The sequence below is a fragment of the Cygnus atratus genome, chromosome 6 (assembly GCF_013377495.2).
Source record: "Cygnus atratus isolate AKBS03 ecotype Queensland, Australia chromosome 6, CAtr_DNAZoo_HiC_assembly, whole genome shotgun sequence".
Lineage (NCBI taxonomy): Eukaryota > Metazoa > Chordata > Aves > Anseriformes > Anatidae > Cygnus > Cygnus atratus.
This window is the reverse complement of record NC_066367.1, coordinates 27,043,154-27,064,176: the sequence shown is the minus strand read 5'-3', so window position 1 is coordinate 27,064,176 and position 21,023 is coordinate 27,043,154. Positions and strand designations below refer to the sequence as shown.

The window sequence follows — 21,023 nt, the reverse complement described above, 5'->3', positions numbered from 1 at the left end:
AGGTTTGGTATCGTATTTGTTGTCCTGTGGAGAAGCTCATCAGATGGCTTTGGAGGTGGAATTCCTCCACTTGTGCAGGAGCAATGAATCCGGTGGCAGGGAGGTTTTATACAGGCCATGTTACAGTTCAGCGGCGTAAAACGTGGGTTCCTTATAAGTATTTGGAAATAGATTGTGTTATGAATAAGTATTTAGTTATTTATTCCCTTGCGGATCTGAGTTAACCTTTTAATTTTGACTGTGAATTCCCTTTCTGGCATTTGTAGCACAGCAACTTTGCTGTAAACGTGCTCACTGAGGCTGGCGCTGGGGCTCTGCTCTCAGTTTTTCATAAACCGTCACGCGCTTCACGTGCTTGGCACTTCTGCTACGAGCTTGGAACAGGTAGACATTTGGGGAGGGCAGTAACTCCTTATTGCTTAAAGCTCATTTTCAGTAGAAACGAGAGGCTTCTGTATGTTGGAAGGTGAATTAGTTGGGACTGAAGGCTCCTAAACCAGTCTGCTGCTTCAGTTGTTTGGCTTCAAAGAGGAATGCAATGCTATCTCCTTATTCTTTAAAACACTGGAAAAAGATAAGGCTAAGATGTCACTTTCTCTCCAGTTGAACATTAAAATAGCATATATTCGTTCTTTAACAGCAAATTTTTGGACGTGAGTAGGGTGAACTTCACTGTGGCACATAAAGCTAAATTAATCATTTGATTAAGGCTTCTTCTGAGGTAAACTTTTATGGTTAGGTTATTTTATTATAAGCAAATATCAGTTATAAGTAAGAAGTGGAAGAGTTGATCTGTGTTTCATTTAATGGAAGTTTAGTGGCTAGATATCTAACTACCTCTGTTGACATGGTTTTCTTAGAGTTAGACTTAGTTTAAAAAGTAAAATCAACAACAAAAATTTGGTCTGTTCTTTCCTACCATGAGTTTGAGCAAGTTTGCCGTGTTGATGTGTGGGCTTCCCTCCTGGGCTGTGGCCACGGCCTGGCTGGCATTGCCGGTGCTGGCCAGGGAAAACCTCGTCCCTGCTTCAGGGCTGAGGGCGAAGGGTCTTGGGTTGGGGGTCGGACCAATGTATGGTTTTAGAGGCAGAGGATAGGTTTCAGCAGGAGAGTTGCAGACTGCTGGCTGTTTTATGAAGAAGATTAAGAGGTAATTTAATTACAGTCAAGGTATCGTCAGAGGTGATGAGCTCTTCCCTTGCTGGTTTGTTGCAGGAGGTGTCTGCTACCTTTTATCAGGAAATCGATTTGGCCAGATGAAACTTCCCAGGCGCAGTGTAGAAGTAAGTAAATGAAATTGAAGACCCCGTGTTATGCAGGCGATTAAACTGCATTCAGGCTGGTGTTCTCGCTTAAAAGTGGTAAATACATGAGAGAAACCATAAATAGTGGTGTGACAAATAGTAGTGGGGCATAAGGCTTATAATAGCCTTTTATAATTTTGTAGAACTTTCTCCTTTTAATAGCCTGTTGCTTTTTAGCTTCATCGCATGCTAACTCTGCTTGTGTGTTCACTTGTCCTTCTCAACTGTTTTATTCCAGTTGGAGCTGTGATAAGTTTCTTTTATTGCTTAATTTTAAGGTTAACTGGCTTGTAACTTTGTTCTGTTCCTGCTTCTTTTCAGCGGGCATGAAACTTCATATTGAACAGAGCCCATGTGACAAGCATTAAAGTCTGTTGTTTTGCTGAATGTGAGTGCTCCTGAGGAGCAGCTGTTTTCCTACTGGAAATTCTGTAAATCATAGAATAACTGAATTATTTCATCTCAAACCAACAGTATCTTGCTCGTTGGTTTTGTGCTGATTTTAGAACTTTTCAGTTCCAAGCAGAATGTTCAGATAATTTTTCTCAATCAGATGTTTTATGAAATGCGATGATAATAAATATTTCTACATAGAAAACATATGCCCCTCATCTGGGAACTAATTCACTATTATATCTAGTTGGAGGTCAGATACTTTTTATTAATGTCTGATATTTAACTGTCTGGGCTGAGATGAATAGTATGTAAGTACAGATTTTATCACTGAATTTTATTTTCACTTGGGTAACATGGTGTGACTTCATTTGGTGGGTTTGTATTAAAAATTCTTTCTAGGTTTTGTGGCTGTTTGTTGTATACATGCAACTTTTGCCTTTACTTTTAGGCTGTGGGATTCTAGTGTTTTTGTTTTGTTTTGTTTTTGCTTTTTTTTTCAGTATCTTCAGAGTTAGCCTTGACAGTGTGCTGTTGCTTTCCACTCCATTAGTAACTACTGTAGTTTTTGTTAATTTTGTGGAAACTTCAAACTAATACTATGCAATTCTATAAAGAACGAAGCCAAAAGGTACAAAACAGTGATATTCAGAAACAAACAAACAAAACCAATTTGATTTTTTCCAAAAGTCTACTTTGATAAAGCCTAGTAAGAATTATTTACGTTTTATATAAATTTGGGTCTTTGCTATTCTCTTGCATTATCTTTTCTTCTAGTACCTTTTTTTTTTTTTTTTTTTTTTAACGGAAGCTTTGCATGCTTCTGTAAATTTGTCAGTTTGGGGTGGATTTCCATCTTTTGAAGCTAATTAAAAGCATTTTTAGATAACTGTTAGAAATGCATGTGAGTGTAGTTTTTCTTCACACTCATTAAACTACAATCAATTTTGTACATAAATAATTTATGAAACTTCAAATGTATGAGGAGGAGTATATGGAGCCTGCAGTCTGAGTCTAACTTTTAATAATGTCATAATCCCTGACAGCACGCCGTGGTTGAGGTCAGTATGCCACGGCTTTGGGACACTGTTGGTTTGTACTTCATAACTGCAACTGTTGGTTATACTTCATAAGAAATACAGATGGAATTGTGCTGTCTTTTTTCTGGACAAGATCTATAAAAATTATCCTTTTGCAGAGCAGGCTTATAAACCTTACAAATTTGGGGAGCGTAGACCTCTTTGAGATACTTTGCTTATGAAACAAAACTACCCCAAATTGTGATTTTTTTTTTCCCCCATTTCATTTCAGGTGAATGATTTTCAGATTTAGCTGCTTAGTCACTTGAACTTGAGTGATATTTTCTTTGCCAGATTCACTCAAATCATTGTGAACTTCTAGTCCTTTTGAGCTGGCTTGAAAATGGAAATTGTTTCCTATAAAGAAAATCTTTGAGAGGAGGCAGAGGTGAGTCAGAAAAGTACTTATCTAAGACTGGGTTGAAGTTGAAGTAGCAAAAATGCGAAAGGGGCGGGAGGGCGTAAAAGGAAAACTTCGGATTTGGGATGCTATGAATAGTATGATTCTTTTGCTACTGGGCAGGTCTGTCAGCAAACCTGCTGTCCCCCTGGGTAGAGAGCTTTTTAGCTCTGGGTCAGAGCCGGGCTCTGGCTTCTGCCTCCAGTGTGCAGCCCGAGAGCAGCCAAAGGGGGAACTGCTGCGGTCTTGCACCCCGGGGCCCACAGCTGGGGAGCAGCTGAGTGTCCGGTGCTCCGGGCAGGAGCGCGAGACGGAGCTGAGAGCCAGGGGCACGGATGGAGTGAGGTCACTTCTCTGGGCAGCGCTGCTCGAAGACTTTCCTTGGCGTGTTTCTTGCTGGAGGAAGAAGTGAAGTTGACAAGAGTTTTCCAGGCAGGTAGCCAGACAGCCATTATTTTAATGTTCCCAGCGGAAAATCGGTGTTTTTTGGCAAAACTGAAATTTTCCATGTGAAAATTTCTATTTTGTGGAAGTGGCATTTCTGATTAAAAACTAATTTTGATGGAGACTGTCCAATTAGTTATATTCAGCCTTAGAATTAGCATCTGCTATGTTTAAGTCTATTGAAGATAATTTGGCTTAGGTTTAGTTACTCTGAACAGAATATACACAGACAACTTTCCTCCCTCTGTCTAATACTTCAGTTCCAGTGCCAGCCAAAATTCAACTTGAAGTTGGCTATGAGTAGAATAAAAGCTTTTTCTGAATTTTGCCAGTTTGTTTTCAATTCAGACTGCCTTCAGCTTCAAAGACTTCACAAGACACATGAACTAGAAGTAGACACTAGTTCTAGACACTAGAGCTAGTACTGGAGCTGCCCTGGACTTGCAGATCCTACTGCATGCAGCACTGTTGATCTGTGGATGCTCAAGTGGTTAATAACCAGCCCACAGGTTTTTCCCATTGGTACATTTTCTGTTAATGTTGCCTTCAAATAATTGTGGGTGAGGCTTGTAGGGTATATAGAATGTGTGACTTGTGTTCCTTTACAGTCACATGCATAACACATACAAGTTCTAACATGCAACTGTACCGTGTTTGGTGTTTTTCCTCTGTTTTATCTACTTAGGTGTATTCTGCTGTTGAAAATGAGCAGTTTTTATTTTAATTTCTTTCTCTTGGCTTCTTAATGTTAAAAATGCAGCTTCTTGTTTTAGTCTATCTGAACTTCCACTGATTTCAACCCTCTTTCTTTTGATTAGTAAAGAGTTTAGGCTTCCTGATTTTAGAGTTGCATGGGAACCAGAACTTCTTTTTAATGACAAAAACTATTTAAAACTATTTACCCTAGTTTGGGGAACACATATAAAAAATTACTGCAAGTTTATTTTGAGAAGTTTCTATCGGAAGGTATTTTGGTAATGTTTTCTTATAATCTCCATGTATTAAATCTTATTATAGGATTGAGTCATGAAACCAAAATAAGAGGTCCAGCTCCAGGAATGGGAAGAGTTGCATTACTAATCATCTGTGTTAGGATCATGGATTTCCATTTTTAAGGCTATTTTCAAATAAGGGCGGGTTCTGATCTCATCTACTTTAAATCATTGGAGATGGAAGTCACTTTGGAAAGTTTTTCTGTTCATTCCTGATAAAATTATGCAAATGATAAAAACCTCCAATTATCATGAGCTGACAGCTGCATAGTAGGAAACAAGGTGGTTTATGCTTGATCAATACACTTGTGTATTTATTTTGTAATGTTTTTACAATAGAGGGATAGTTAAATTCACCATTCGGTGATACTTGAGCAACACTCCTCTTCCTAGTTCTCTGTGCAGGCAGCTTTATCCTCTTCTGCCCTTACGCAAGGTTTGGTCTGCTACGGGGTTTGATTGTTTCTTGTTTTGTTTTTTACATAGGTAGTTTCATTTTTTTTCCCTACTAGATTTGCCATTTTCCATTCTAAACTCCTTTTTCCAGCAGAAGTGTGGGCTGCTGCTCACTCCGCGTGTGCTTCTTTGTTGGTTTAAGTGGCCGTGGAGCCATGCAGTGACCGCAGCCAAGCGCTGCCCCCTCCATGTGGCTCCAGCTGGCTCCCAGGCTGGGCATGGCTGTAGCCGGTGCTTGCTGTGAGCTTACAGCAGGAACATCGTATGGGAAGGTGGGGTGGGCAGGGCCTCTCCCTGGTCTGAAATTGGCTTTTGTCAGCTGTGAAATATGGTCGTTTTAGTATTCTGGCCTCCCTGATGTCTCTAATGTCCACAGGGGGCCCATCCAATAACGTCTGGTAATGATCTCTTACTTATTCTGACCTTTTGTCTTCCCTCCCCTGACTTCCTGCAAATTCACAGCATCTGTTTTCATGTTACAGGCTTTAAACTATACCAATATGCTTAAAGGTGGTTCTAGCTTCAGCAGCATGCTCTCTCCTCTCACCATGGTATGTCTTTCCAAAGCTGTTCTGTAGAGCTGTTGCACTGTGATCCAAGTGGCTCCTGGAGATAATTATAGGTGCTGGTTGTTTATAGAAAGTTGTGAATGCAAAATGCCTTAATACAGGGATAAGTGGTCTTTTCTGGTTTATTAGGGTACCTGTGGGTATATTGTATTTGTCAGGTTGTCAGTTCTAATATGGTGTGGACAAAATAAATTTAAAAATAAAAATGGGTTTAAAATGAACCATGTTGAGCTATTCAGTGTAAGTAATAGTATTCTATTTACTTACAAATAGCATTCACATAGAAATAGTATTCTATTTGTATATGTATTTGTATTTTTTTCTACACAGACTTCTAATGTCTCCTCAGGCCAAGACTGATCTTGAGTCCTGATTAGCAAGGGTGGAAGAGTTGCTTTCTTCACGTGAAAAAATGGCATAGAATGGGAGGGCATAAATGTTTTAGTTTCGAAATAATTGACAGGGTTATGGCACAGTTTCTAGGAACTACTTTTTTACTAGTATTACTTCTACACTGTGCCAATAAGTATTGTAATCTCAGATTAATGAAGTTTATCTTCCCATCTTTGCGTTTCCTGAAATGTTACTTATAGGAGAGAAGATAAAGCAGCTCCCAGACTTCCCATACTGTCATATTTCAGACCCGAAGCAGAGAAAGTGAGCAATTGAATTTGAGAGGACTTTTTCATTGGGCATACAGCAGTTCCAGCATAATGAGTATTGACATTTAATTAGTCAGAAGCATCATTTATAATAGGCTTTTCTGTTAGCTGTGCTCTTGTTCTTGGGGGAAGGGAGAAGGGGAGGGAATGATCAGATTGTCGAAATGGTTTATTTTTCAGGTGAAATAGTAGATGGCTGCAGCACTACTGAACTGATTTGTGTTCTGCTATGTGTCCTCCAGCTTTACCTAACAGATTGACTGTATAGGGTGACCAAATACTAGTTTATATAAATATATATATATATATAAGTATATATATATTGGAAAGAATACAATTTGTGTAGTAATGGAGCAAGATGCTGTGCATTTAATCTTTTGTCACTATTAGTAATTACATGATTATAACTGTGAAAATGCTGCTTGATATCTCACAGCAGTTGCTCAAGATTTGAAACCTCTGTTCAAAGGAGACTGAGTCATTATCCAAGGAGGTGTTCATTTAAGAAAGTTGTCCTCAAATAATTTTTAAACTGAGTACCTATTAAATTAGGTGTCAAGTCTGTACCAAAATCCACAACCAACCCCCTGAAAGCCACATGTTCATAAAAAGGTGAATTAACAATTTTAGAAACTTACCTGAATAACTGGGTGGTAAAATACTAATTGTCTGTTAGCTCACGTATAGGAGAACGAGCTCTCTTGGAAGCTGATGGTGGAGGAGAGTGGCTAAACTTCTTTTCTCTCGGGTGTTAAACTTTGGGCCCAAAGCTGTCAGAAACCGTTAGATGAATTTTAAGGATTAATGCTTTCTGTGTTAGCTCTGGCTGTGTGTGTGTGAGGATCGAGGATGTGGAAGAGGAGAATATAAGAGGATCTCTCTTGTTGAGATGCAGGTGAGGATATGGACGTTTTGGGGGCATGTAGGTCAGTTGTTCGTTATTGCTCTCAGGAGTGGAAGGCTTTCAGCTCTTTGGGAATGTTGGAACACTGAATGAAGCATGCTTGGGCTTCATTTCCGTAGTCACTGCAACTGTCACAGTTCATTGGAAAATGACCTCTCTCTCTTTTCCAATGGATGTTTTAGGAAGTTTTTTATCAGTGACCATATGATACACTCATGTAAAGCTACCATTATCCTTAAGGAGAATGGATTTGATTAATATATCTGTTTTTCAGATAATTAATAAACTTACAAAATAAACACAAGATTTTTATAGAGCCCAGAATCATTATTGATGCTGGGTGACTGGCCAGAAGTCTAGCTTGGACCTCATGACACCAAAGTGAAATAACCCAAAGATTAAGTATCAGCTTTCAAAATCTGGAATACTTTCCATTGTTTGGTCAGCAGAATGCAGGAATAAATGAATAAAATATAAAAAGTTCAGAGTTCAGGACTGTAGTATATGGCTTGATTCATTTGAATTGAAAATGCATTTCTGCTCTGATTTTGCTTATAAGGAATGCCCTGTAGCTGTGTGCTACATCAGAATTGTTGATAGCTTTCAAAGCAAATTTTTGAAAGATAAATTTGAACTTTCACTCCCTGGGCTAATGTGGACTTCCTTCAAAATAATGGGCTATCAGCTAATGTTCTGTATTTTCAAACTGTTTTTGTCTAAATCATTTAATATAGTTCACTAACCATATTCTTGGTAAATGTATATGAAAGTGAGTACAAAGGAGTTACAGATATAGCCTGGTGTTTGAAATGTCACACGTTGTAATACGTTGTAGAAACCTTCAAGATTTTCTTTGTGCTTTTAATATTTTTTCTGTTAAATGGATTATCTGGATGATGCTAGTAGCCACAGGGTCTGCAGTCTATTTAATACAATCAAACTACATCCCATTATGAAGATATGGGTTTTCTATGAGTCAGACCTACTCTTCCAACTATTGTAGCCAATTCTTGTAATGTGTTGGACCCAAATCACCAGGTGGGCTATAGCGTGGAAATAGGTGTCTTCTGGGTTGCTAAAATACCAGCTTCTAAACAAGCTGGAAACCATTCCAAAAGCTGTGTTCTTAATCTGTCAATGTAATAGGTTCTTTAGATTAGCCATGAAAATTTCTCATGTCCTTGCAAGCTCACGTGCCTACTGTACCTTACTAGGGTCGCTGTCTTTGTGTACAGTACATGATGCTAAGTCTCATTAAAATAACTTTTTACTTTGAGTCAGCAAATCAGTTGCACTTTTGGGTAAACTTAAATTTCAGTTAATTATCTTCTTAACCAACTGCTTAATTGTTAAGCTGCTTGGAATTGGTTAGTTTATTGTAAGCCCAAGCAAATTGTCATTTTATATTATTATATATTTTATATAAAAGAATAGAGGATGCTGAGAACTGACTTTTGAAGCTTCTGTATGTTCTTTAATGCCCTAACCAAGCAAGTATCGCAGGAATGTTCTGCCCTTTGATAGGGAACACTCCCTAGAATTGCTTCATCACTTGAAACCTGAGCTCAGGCAGGAAATGTGCAACTTACTCCCTCCATAGACCTGAGAGGTAAGTGGAGTTTCATTGCACAAGTTCTGTCCTTCTCCAGTTGCTGTAGCAGCACATGCTTTGGATTATTAATTCAAGTGTCTAAATGCTACGTGCTTAGCAGAAGGCTGAAAAACTATAAGCAGAAACCTTTTTCATATGCAAAGATTTACCCAATTTAAATCCAATTTAATGAATCCACTTGCATATATAAAAAGATTTTACTTAGTGTGAGAGGCCATGATAGTGTCCATGACGTGCACACACGGTAGTACCTTGCTCAGGTTAGGCTGCTGTGTAAATTAGATATTCTGAGACTTTTTCCGGGTTGAGTCTGACCTTTTGCTTGACCTCTTCTCTTAGGTCTGTGGATTTCACTTTGCAGCTTCTTTACCTGTTGCATGCTGACTTCAGCTGTAACGTATCTTTGCTTCAGAAAGCTACAACCAGTGTAGTTGAGTTTTTAGCCAGTTTTCTCACTTTATATCCCAGTTTTTGCTGGGAAATCAGATAATTAGTGTATAGTCTCATAACTAATTGAGTAATTGCTAGTCATCTTACTGTTTTTCTAGTGTGTTTTTAAAATGTGTAGCAAGAATGATGCTCAGGAAAAATACTAGTGTTTCTGGTGTATATTTCTGGAAGAAAAGAGTAGTAAAGATGATATGGATAAGCTTAGGAGCCAGCTATATTGTAAAACAAGTGTCACAGTAAGACTGGTAGGTGCAAGGTCTGCCCGTGCTTAGCAGCTGCATCATTTTTGTATATACATATGCTGGCAGAGGTTTAAATAAGGTTTGTGTTCACATGATAGGCCACAAAGCAGTTGCGTGATAGCCCTGACAGAAATTAGAAGGAAGAATATTTCCAAGTGCATGTGATAGTGAAGGCATTTTAAAGTAATTCCTACACATTTGCATAGTTTCTTTGCTGACATGTGGAGGAAGAGTACATTTGAATGTCATTTGCAGAAAATAGTCTGTATTTTGTCACCTTCCTCTCTATTACTTTCATGGCTGTTATATTTCCCTTTTGTCAAAGTATTTCAGGATTTCTGTTCTTATACTTAGTCTTAAAACTGTGTCCTGTAGCTGTAGAAGCCTCTGAGTTTGATGGAAGAAATCTGTGTAGTACAAGATGGCTGGCTCTTCAGGCTGCTACGTGTTGTGCGTTGGACATGCTTCACTGCCTGACTTTGAAAGATCAAGACCAAGACAAAAACGTTTGCAAATAACTAGTGTCCACCATGGTGTGAGCATGAGCTCCACGCCAGGAAGATGCTAAACTCCAGGTTGTGGAGCAGTATGTGTGTCCTGTACTTTTCTTCCTTCCTTAGAGAGAATGAGAAGGCCCTGCCATCTAGGTCTTCAAGCTAGGTGAACTTTTCTGATCCAGTTTCTGCTTCCCTAGAGAACTCATTTGAGTTCTTCGGCCATTTCATTTCTGTACATTGGAGGAAGGCCTGAATCACCATCTGCAACTGGTCGATGGTGTTGGTTGGTTGGAGTGAAAATCATCAGTGTTACAGCAACAACCGTGCTGGGTCGGTGGGTTGTGTCCATCGAAGGACAATTAATGTTTGCTTGGTCTTAAAGGGTTTTGAGGGCAGATTTTCTGCTTGTTCACTGTGGTGAATTTGCTGCTTTCTGTCTGGTTTAAGGCAGTAATGAGGAAGGAAGAAAGTGTTGGTGTTGATCAGCAAAGAGAACAAAAAGAGGGAGAAAATAGGAGGCTTTATGGGAACAGCTCTTTGTTCCTGTAAATCATGGTGGTTTCTGGTGCTAAACTGTGGCTTGTTGAGTTAAGAGAGTCCTAACACACTATTAAATGGTTTCTTGTGGACTGGAGTACATATTTGTAAGCTGAACAGTCTCATTTTGTGCACTCGTGTTGGTATGCTTAGGAAAGGAGTCTGTGCTAACCTTCACTGTGTCTTGTTTGATTTGTCATTTGTTGAAATCCTGGTAAAAGTGTGTCAGTGTTATTTCTGTGGTGTAGATAAACTGTTTTAAAAAAAAAAATAACATTTTATAAAACATTCTTTAATGCAGCTCACAAGTGAATAACCACTGTAAAGTCTCAGCTGGAGTTACTGGTTGTGTAGCTGCACTGTTAAAGATTTCTTAAATCTGATTTTCACATTGTTACAGCTACTAAGGTGATGGACTTTTAGATGGTGTCAATAGGGCATAACATATTATTTGTGAAATATGATGTTGTTGGCTCAGATCACTGATACGGAGGCTGAGTTACCTGGTCCCGTCTGTTCAGGGTTTCTTCTGCCTTTTAGATTTGAGAAGTTAGAAGGTAGAGTGGAAGCAGCTTCTTCATGAGTTGTCAGACATGTACATTCTTGTTGGACTTTTTGCTTTGGAGTTCGAATGCTTGCAACACCGTTTTTCATGATTTTATTGTTGAAAGTCATGAGTTCAGCTTGTAGCTGGTGTGTTTACCTGGTGTCTTTATCCTTTCTTGGTTTGTTGTATTGGTTTATCAAAACTAAGAGAAGTTTGCTGTAATTAAGCGTGAAAATGACATTGCAGTTCTGAAGTCATAGTAACTGGAATAAAGTCAAAACTGATACTTTTTGCAAGGATGGATTTTCATCAAAAAGATTTATTTATTTATTTATTTATTTATTGTCTTGAGCTTTGTGGTCTTGTTGAAAGAGCTGCAGACCTACTTAGAAAAGCAAAATATGACAGTAAGTTTCGGGGCAGTCGCTCAGGATGTTGACTGCAGGCAGTGGGAAGAAGGCTGAACTACAAAGTCCCAGCCCCTCCTGATTCGCTGGCTTGAATCCTGGTCTTCCACTTTCCCACAGGAGCCTAAGTATCTAAGCTGTTAACTGTTTAGGAAGAGATTTATCATTTACTTGTGACACCTATTCTTTTGTGTATACAGATGTCTGTTGTGACCCAGGCAAGTTCTCAACTGTATTTGCAGCTGGGATAATTGTTGTCCTCTCCTAAATTCTCCTTTATTCATTGGTACACACCTACACGTATCACCAAAATTAGGAAGCAAACTTGTGAACATTTTTGAAGTTATTTTTATAATCAGTTTTGAGAATATTTTACTAATTTTTAAGGTATTTTAATTTATTATTTCTATATATTTTCTACTTCGGTTATGAAACTTTGTTTGCTTACACCCTTATCAAAGGAAGTAGAAATAGTTGGCTGAATGTGTAATTAAGTGAATTACAGGCCTTGATTCTGCAAAGTTTTTAAGAATATAACTGCTACCGTTGGAGAGGACTAACAGCATACTGAGAGCATGCACGTAAGCTCTTTGCTGGACAGCAGTTGCAGGACAATTAGAAACTCGGTTTTGAAAAGTGAAAGTAACATTTCAACTCGCGTGTTTGTTTATCAGCGCTTAGCCCAAGATACAGACTTGTGTTGATCCCGATTCCTTACTTGGAAAATAAGAACTGTTTGTCTCTTCATACTAAATACATAAATACAATCAAATTGACCTAGGTGGAAGGTTCAGTATTTCGACAAACCTTTACCTATTCATACTGTAATACAAAGCAATGCTAATATTTTTATCACTACATCTTCTTGTCTAATACTTATGCACTGAACACACAGGCCTTGCAGAATAATGCATCAAAGTCTTTGTGTGTTTGCTGTGTTCATGTTTGTCTGCATTTTTGGTGTAAGATTTTTTTTTGCTGTTTTGCACTGAAATTACTTAATTACCTCTGATATTGGGAGCTTATTAGCCATGATGCACATCAATTATAATGCTTTTTGAAGTGAAAATGCTGTTCTGAATCTTTTTTTAAAAATAGAAAAACAATAAAAAGGAGACAACAACTTAGGGAGGGAGTGGACGATAGACAATAAGTAAAGGACTGACTTTCTTGGGATAAGGTTGTGTTGTAATTTGTAAGGCAGTGTTGGATTCCATGAATTTAGTACTCTTTTTTTTTTTATTGGTATGTAATGGAAATTTTAACAATGAACTCATTGTGTGTTGACTTTCTTCAGAGTACTGTGTTCTTGCCTTTGAATTTTTTGACTTTTTTTTTTAATTGTATATTGTTTTTGTTTTGCCTAAAGACTCTGTGTGGACAGTAATGACCGCACGTTTCCGATTGCCTGCTGGCAGAACCTACAATGTACGAGCATCTGAGCTGGCACGAGACAGGCAGCATACGGAGGTGGTCTGCAACATTCTTCTCCTGGATAACACTGTACAAGCTTTCAGAGTTAATGTAAGTAATTTGATTATTGCAATGTCACTGAGCTGGCTTTCCTTTGCTGCATTAGTGTGGCTAGAGTTTGACTTCCAAAGCAGCGTTAAGTGTGGAATAAAAGGGGAAGCTATGTTCAGACGGGCATGCTTGTACTTGTATGTACTGAGTCACTGTGGACTTAGTCATTCTGGCATCCTCTATGGTACTAACATCTTAATTTCAAAATTCAATATATAAAGAATAGTTTATTTCTAGTAATTTTCTTCACAGACCGAGTGCTGTGTAGCGAAAATGGAGGCCAACTTTGCCACTCAGTGGAATGAGAAGCAAGCTTTTGTTTCAGCCAGTTCTGTTTTTTTCATTTTGAGCATGAGTATAAAAGTAACTCTTATTTTGACTGTGTAACTAAATATGTTCAATCATGTGGATGGTTATTATTGGGTTACAGTTACCATGTTAAAGTATCCCTTTGCGTTTTGCTTTTCTGGCATTGTGTTCTCTTCTTGTTCTGTGATTTCCCTTGCTTAAACACGCTACCTCCTAATGGCAGGAAGGAAAATAAGAAAATTCATGTTGAATGCTGAGGGCTGTTACTAGGAAAAGTTACTTTTATAAACGAGCCTGGAATTTCACAGGAAAACGTTAGAGCATTTAAAATGATCATTTTGTGAGAAGAATCAGAACTCAACAGGAAAGAAGCAGTGGGGTCTGCTGGGGGTAAAAGCAGAACTCAGCTTTCACTTTATAGCTGTAGAACTGGTAACTTCTGTGGAGAAAAACGGTAAACAACACGGTGGTAAAAGTTACAGGTGGCATGATTCAGTGAATGAAGTGACGGAGTAGCTTGATACTTGGGACTTCATCAAGAAGGCGAGGGAGAAACTGACGCAGTTTTCAAATCTGTGTGAGCAAGTTTAATTTGGACCATCTGAAAAAGTTCCAATATTTGATAATTATGTTGAATTCTGATGTCCACTGTTCAGCTAGGATAATGATAAATTTGCATGTTTTGGGGAAGATTTGTGAGAGTGATTGCATTCCTTCGTAATCAGGTTATTTGAGCTTCTGCAGCCTCCAGGTCTCTGAGTAACAGAATCTGTTACCTAGCAAAAATGCCCAAGGATCCAGTGTCTAGTGGATTAAGACTTAGAATGTAGACTTAGAGGTTATTTTGCATAGTAGTGTACAGGATCCTTCCAACTATAATAGTAAATTGTTCAATCAGGATAAAAGGTTTTAGGAATGTTCTCTTAAGATATTTTTATAGTTGATTCGGGAGCTATTTCAGAAGAGTAACGTGGACTTCACTATTCTGAACTCTTGAAAAGTTAAGGGTGGGAATCTTACATGATGGGGTAGGCAGAGGTATGACTGACAAAGATTTTAATGTATCATCCTCAAGTCTCATCTCCTTTCTGGGGTAACCTCTCCTGTACCCTTTTTTCCTACAATATTTCATTGCCTTTCTGTATCTCTCATCTTCTTATTCTTGCTAACGGTTTCCTGGTCTATATTGCCTGCTGAAAAATAGTGTATTCAGGATGTGATTGAAGACAAAGCAATAAAGGTGCATGAGAAATTGTAAATATGTTCTTTGCTTTCAGGTGCTTAAGTTTGCAAGACAGGTGTTTGAATGGAAGTTTGTTTGTTTTTTTTAAATAAAAGGTTTTTAAAATAAGGAATAATTGTTGTACAACAGTTATGGGCAGTGATGCTTCTTTTTTAATCCAGATATCCAAAAGCTTTGTCTCTTAAGAGAATGCTAGTGCCTGTGTAGAGAACAAGCAGTCATAAATCCCTAAATATCTATTCTGGCTCTGCTGAGAAGTGTGTAATATATTCTTCCTACCATCCTAGTGTATTAAATATTTTAGTTGCCCAGATCACTATTTATTGCTTATATAGACCAGCCTGAAAGTTTTGTCTATTAAAACTGAGATTAGGGACTAAAAAGTTCCTTGGTGCTCAACCTTTTGATCCCATGTTTTAGCCTTAATCTATGTGTTGTTTTTTTTCCTATTTTTCAAATATGAGGAGTTATGACAATTCTTAAGTAACCTATCATAGGAAATGTATGCAAACCTACATGGTATACAGGTTTTCAGAGTTTATAGCTGTGTTTTACTTTATTGTGGTTGACACAATATTTGGCAATAAATATTAATGGAATTATTTTCAGAATAGGAAGAACAAAGATAACATCAAGTAAATTAGCAAGGTTTCTTTCTCCTGGGGATTGCCATAGGTATTCTGTATGCTAATGGTTGTAAAGCTTAATCACCTGAAGTATGCAGTGCTGTATTAATAAAAATGTATTCAAATGATATTTCTCCTCCAGTAGCAAAATACTGATCACAGGCAATGTCTCTTGATAATTCATACGACATGTTTTATGTTCACATTTCAACCAGCCTCTTCCATTGATCTGCAAAATTTCTTTGTGCTCAACATTGCATTGTGTAGAGCATAACAAATCAAATAAAATAATCCCTGCGGCCTGTAGTTAGCCATAGGTTATTTTGGTTGCAGGCAGAATAATCCGTTGGAACTAACCTGTACATGTGTCTGAAGAGTAGAAATTTTCTTTGTAAAATGCCCTGCTTACCAAGTGCAGAAGTCCTGCTTCCAGGTTGGAAAGCATGTGGTGTAAAAGGCAGAGCTGGAAGAAGCGAGAATGACTTGAGTTAATGATTTGCATAAACCTGCTTCTTCAAGATCAAATTATTTTGATTTATTTAGTTGTTTAAATACCTTGTCTCTTTTCTGTGCAAGCTGACTTTGCAGTATTTCCTGAAAGCCAGTACAAAGAGATCACCCTAGAAAACTAAAGCAACATAGATGGGATGAGTTGTTCTGTGAGCAAGGCTAGCGAGTTAGTCGTCACCAACAAATGCTTCGCTTCATCTCAGAATCCTTCTCACGCAAGTAAAAAACTCAATAACTGATTGGAGAGGTGACATTCTCTAACAAGTTAATCTTTGCCATCACTTGATTTCTTTTGAAAGAAAGAAAAGTGAATCTCCCATTGCAAAACATCTTTTAAAAGAAAAAGGTTTCAAAAGCTCATTTAAGCTATAGAATAAAAGAAGGCAGCGGCGCAGTTCTGCCTGTTTGTGGAATGGGTTTCCTTGTTGCAACAGAATTACGCCAGTGAGCTGAGAGGAAGGGTTTCAGTGCTGTCCTTAGCAAAGTAAGAGCACAAGCACTCAATCTGTGTGCAGCAGGACTCGTCTGATGCCCCTGTGGCTCTGCTGCAGTCCTGGGAAGGCCCAGTACCTGCCATTCATGCTTCTGCTAAGAGAAGTCCAAATCTGGCATGGCAGCGATAATATCTCCTGGTGTTTGTTGTAAATGCATCCTGTTGTGTTGGCCAGCTAGAAGACCAGAATGTCAGTTATATAAATTGGGAAGGCGGTGATTATAATTGGTAAGGAGGCATTAAAGCTAGGTAAGTGTGGATGTTTTGGTAATTTTTCAAAGGAGGGTGTTTGTAACCAGGTAACAATCCTTTTGTGATCAAAATTGCCATGTGGGTATCATGTACGTGGTACTGGATGTTAGCCACTGGGTGGTAAATTGCAGCTTATATACTGATGTCTAGTGTTGATTTCTTCTGAAACGCCAAAATACAAGACGTTTGACTTTAATGATTATTCATAGTGTGTATGCATAAAATTCTAATATTCTTAGCAAAAATGTTGCTATGTTTTGTATCCAGCAACTCAGTAATAAAGTTCTTTCTAGCTGACTTCACACTCAATTGAGAAATAGCTAATTGCAGTGGGTAGTTTTATATTAGTTTTTATTGTCCATTTATTTTTCCATTATTCTCTCTTTTAAGAAGAAATAGTAATGTTTATCTTCAGAAATAAAGCACATTTCTTTTTATGCTAGACCACATACATTGGTTTTGATTTTTTATTTAAAAAAGGCAAAAGTAGATACTTGTCATGCCTTCTTTTCTTCTTCTTCTTTTTTTTTTTTTTTTTAAATTTGTGGCAGCTATTCAGTGGCTGTGGTAGTATTACAAATATTTTGGACCTTTCACAACAAACAGGATTTTGACCTTCACCTGCTCTGGCAGGCTGCAACATCATTATATAAATATTGAAGATGGGTTAAACTGAGGTCTGGTTTTACTAGATGCTTATCTTTATTTTGTACTGAGAGTAAAACATTGTGATCAAAACAAATGCTTCATGTTGAAACTCGTCTCCTCTTACCAAACTTGCTGCTCTGTTTCAGGAGAAATACCTCTTCACTATGCATTCTGCCTTCTAGCAGGACCTCCATTCATGGTCCATCTTCCTAGCTGTCATGAAATGACATTTTGTACTTATAAATTCAAATTGATCAGCACATTCTAAGCTTACAGTATTTTTTTGTATATTCGTTTATTTATATATTTAAGAAACTATAAATTCTTGGGTTTAAATATTAAATAAAAAAAGTACAGAACTGATAACCTGCATGCTATTTGAAGAGGTAGCGTGCCAGCTGTAGTAAATGTAAGTTTGAACTGGGGTTCCAAACCTCTCCCTTTTTTTGATCATTACTCTCATAACTTTGTAGACTTAAATCAGAACTCAAACTTAGGGAAAAATGCCAAGAAGCAATTAGTGTTGCTATGTAATTTTAAAATTAGTTTAATTTGTTGAAAAAATTGTACTGATTACTGGTTTATTTCAATATATATCAGAAACTCCTAATTTAGTAAAATGAAAGTAACTATTTTTGGAATTGTACATAAAAAATGCCTTATACACTTCTGCTGTCATGTACTTATTATGTTAACATCTGTGGGTTTTAGCTTGTTCCTGTTTATTGGAGATGAATTTTCTTTAGTCGTGAACCTTTTAATAACGTTGAAACCTACTCACTGTTAGGTTTTGTTAAACTTTAAGAAATCTTTTCCCCTGATTTTGTTTGAAAATAAGATCATTTTTCATAGTAAATATAGCAACTCACAGGTCACTTTTACTTAGCCAGATAAATGAATATACATGCCTTATACATGAATACACCTGAAATACATATCTTAGGTAACTTCAACTTAAATAGGCAGAGCTACAGTTATGATTATCCTGCTGGCATCATTTCAGACATAATTGGTTGATAACTATTCTCTGTTTTTTTAATTATTCCAAAATAAATTATCAAATTTCTTAGAACTTTTAGCCCCCAAATAAAAGGTTTAGACTGATTTTACTCAGCTTCAGTGTAACTTCAACTGAACAACAAAAAAAATTAATAGTATGCTGTTTGATGTAAACAAATGTCAGAATATGATTTGTAGAGTTTCCCTTGTTTATAGATATCAAGTAAAACCTTCTGACCTTTTAGCTATATATTTCAGATATACCTGCTGTGAAGGTAACCTATTTTATAATATCTTATGAGGAGCAAGGTCATTTGTGAGCAGAACAGGAGTCTTCTGTTTCTGTTATTTTTCAAAATATTGCCTACAGTAAACAAGGCAAGATGTATCTGAAATTGACTGCAGCATCAATAATACTTGGCACCTAGAACATCATTAGAAGCTTGCTTGGTGCCAAAGAAGTAGAAAATCTGAGTGGAAAATGTGTTAATCATATCTTTGAGCATGTTGTTTGACAGTTTTGCTTGCAGAATTTTTCCTCATCTTTTGTGCTTCAAGAAGCTACTGATACTTCATAACTTCTTTGGGAAAATCCTTCAGATTTCACCAAGTGTATTTATGGAGTCTAGTCAGAATATCACACTTAGCCTTTAAATTATGTGTTGGCAATATTTTCAGGTTAGGCAAAAAATTGCTAGGTACCCACAACCACACAGATTCTTTTTATATCGTGTTGTGGGTAAGAGTTGTCTCTGCAGTAAAAATCAAGTTTGTCCACCTGTCTATGAAAAGAAATGTTACTGTTCAGTTTATTTGAATTAGTTAAAGTATCTTTAAGAGAACATATTTAAATGACACTGCTTCTCAGCTGGGTATTTGTCTGCTTAAGCTGTCTGTGCCATTTAACTGTGGAAGCATTTTCAATATGCTGGTTCATTTAGATTCAGGAAAAGATTTTCAGATCAAGAAGTAAGAATAACCTGTGCAGGCCTGAAAAACTTTCTAGATTCGGTGACCCAAATGACACTAGAAAGTCCTTTGTCAAATCCTCTTTTCTCCTTTCTTTTTGCTTTCCAGTAATCCTTTTAAATATCAAATTTGGTTAATGAATGGCTTTCAGAAATAATCATGTAGCAAGCTGAGAAGTGAGAAGTTCTTACTGTCAGAAAATGACAAAGAGGAAAAATAATTCCTTACGTATGTTTCAAAAGAGAGAGAGAGCTTGTTTAAAAATAGTGCTGCTGGGATGGTCTTTGTGACGTTTATAATTTAGACTGCTAGATCACATCTGAAAGTATGGGCTTCACCTGTGTGAACTTTGTGTGTCCAGTTATATATTTGTTCATTAAACAGTGTATACATGTATTTGTTCTCTGCAGAAACATGATCAGGGACAAGTTCTATTGGATATAGTCTTCAAGCATCTCGATTTGACAGAGAGAGATTACTTTGGTTTACAGTTGGCTGATGAATCCACTGATAACCCTGTAAGTTGGATCTGTTTTATAAATCATACTGTTTTCATTCATTTAATATATATAAGGATCATGTTTTATTGCTTAGAGGATACTTAATTGTTAAAATTTTAATTTGTTTCTTTTGATAGATCAGATTTTCTACAGGAATGCTGTAGGTTTTTGATTTGATAGATTTAATGCACATTGCAGTGCATTGAAAAGTACTATGTATTTTTCTCTAGAAAAAAAAGATGCTTCTTGGCTTTTTGAAATACAGTTTTGATTTGCTCACCTGGACAACTTTATTCCAATATGTGGAACAAAATTAATATCTTGAGAGTGGAGAAAGGATTAAAAAAATATAAATATATATTTGTTTCTCACCTGCTTGAACCAGAAGTTCTTCTTTTACAACATTGCAATAATGATAGCAAAATATTTAACGTTAATATTTATTTAAATATTATAACAATTTAGGCGTTTTACTTTTTTTTTTTTACTGCTGAATTTACCTAAAGAAGAATATAAATGATACCATAAAGTGTGCTGTCTTCTCACATGAGAGATGCTCTTCAATCTTGTTGGTTGAGCTTGTTTTCAGAATGTTCTCGAAAGAGTGATTTCATGAATAAAGAACACATGAATATTTTATTTGCTCCTTAAGCCATTTTTTTTAATGCACCAATTTGAATACATGGTTATTTGATGGACTTGAGAATAGTATTTTCATTGATTAATTTGGTAGATGAGAGGCATAGAATTAGAATACTATTTCTACTAGAAGGTGGAGAAGAATTAAGAAACAGAATTAGGGAGATACACTGGTAGGGGAGAACAGTGACAGAAGTAGGGAAATAGTAATATATGTGTGGTAGAAACACTGGAGGCTGGCATAATGAACAAATCAGATCAAGTGAATTAATTAAACGGCAATTGTGAAAACTATCCAAGTTAATTATATGGTAATAATCAGCATTCAAGCAGCATGTTAAAGTAGATGAAGGTTGAAACGGGAAGAAAGATGGGTGATGTTTGGGTTGTGAAAAATGGAGAGCTTAATCAGTGTTTAAGCTTCCCACTAGCACAAGGAGTGCATTTGGTGGTGCTCTTTGAGTGTTTCATCTTTTTTCAGGATTGGATGAAGTTACCTGAGTCTAACTCAACCGTGAATTTTTGTCATTGTGGGAGGTGTTTTTGTTTTTGGGAGATGTTTTTGTTTTTTAAACTGGTCTATTTTAATCTCTGCCACGAGGAAAAAAAAAATAACCAATGCATCCATGGGAAATGCTGCTTGTAGACCTCTGAGCAGCACTCCATGAAGAGTTACTAGCTGTTTTTAAACAAGTAGAAGTACAAAGTTTACTACTTAAATATATTTGTGAGAAAGGAATATTTGGAATTAAGTCTGTTTTTAAGTGGTTAAACCTTCCAGAGATTTGCACTCAGCCCCCTGCACTCATCCAAACC

The 21,023-nt window shown here is 37.1% G+C and overlaps 1 protein-coding gene across 1 annotated transcript in view; it reads left to right on the top strand.

Annotated features, from left to right (window-relative positions):
• PTPN4 (protein tyrosine phosphatase non-receptor type 4) overlaps window positions 1–21,023 on the top strand; it is a 115,676-nt gene that overhangs the window by 27,226 nt on the left and 67,427 nt on the right. Inside the window, 2 exon segments of the mRNA XM_035536934.2 lie at window positions 12,865–13,019; window positions 19,479–19,586. Coding sequence (XP_035392827.1) covers window positions 12,882–13,019; window positions 19,479–19,586 — 246 coding nt within the window. The 5' untranslated portion in view covers window positions 12,865–12,881.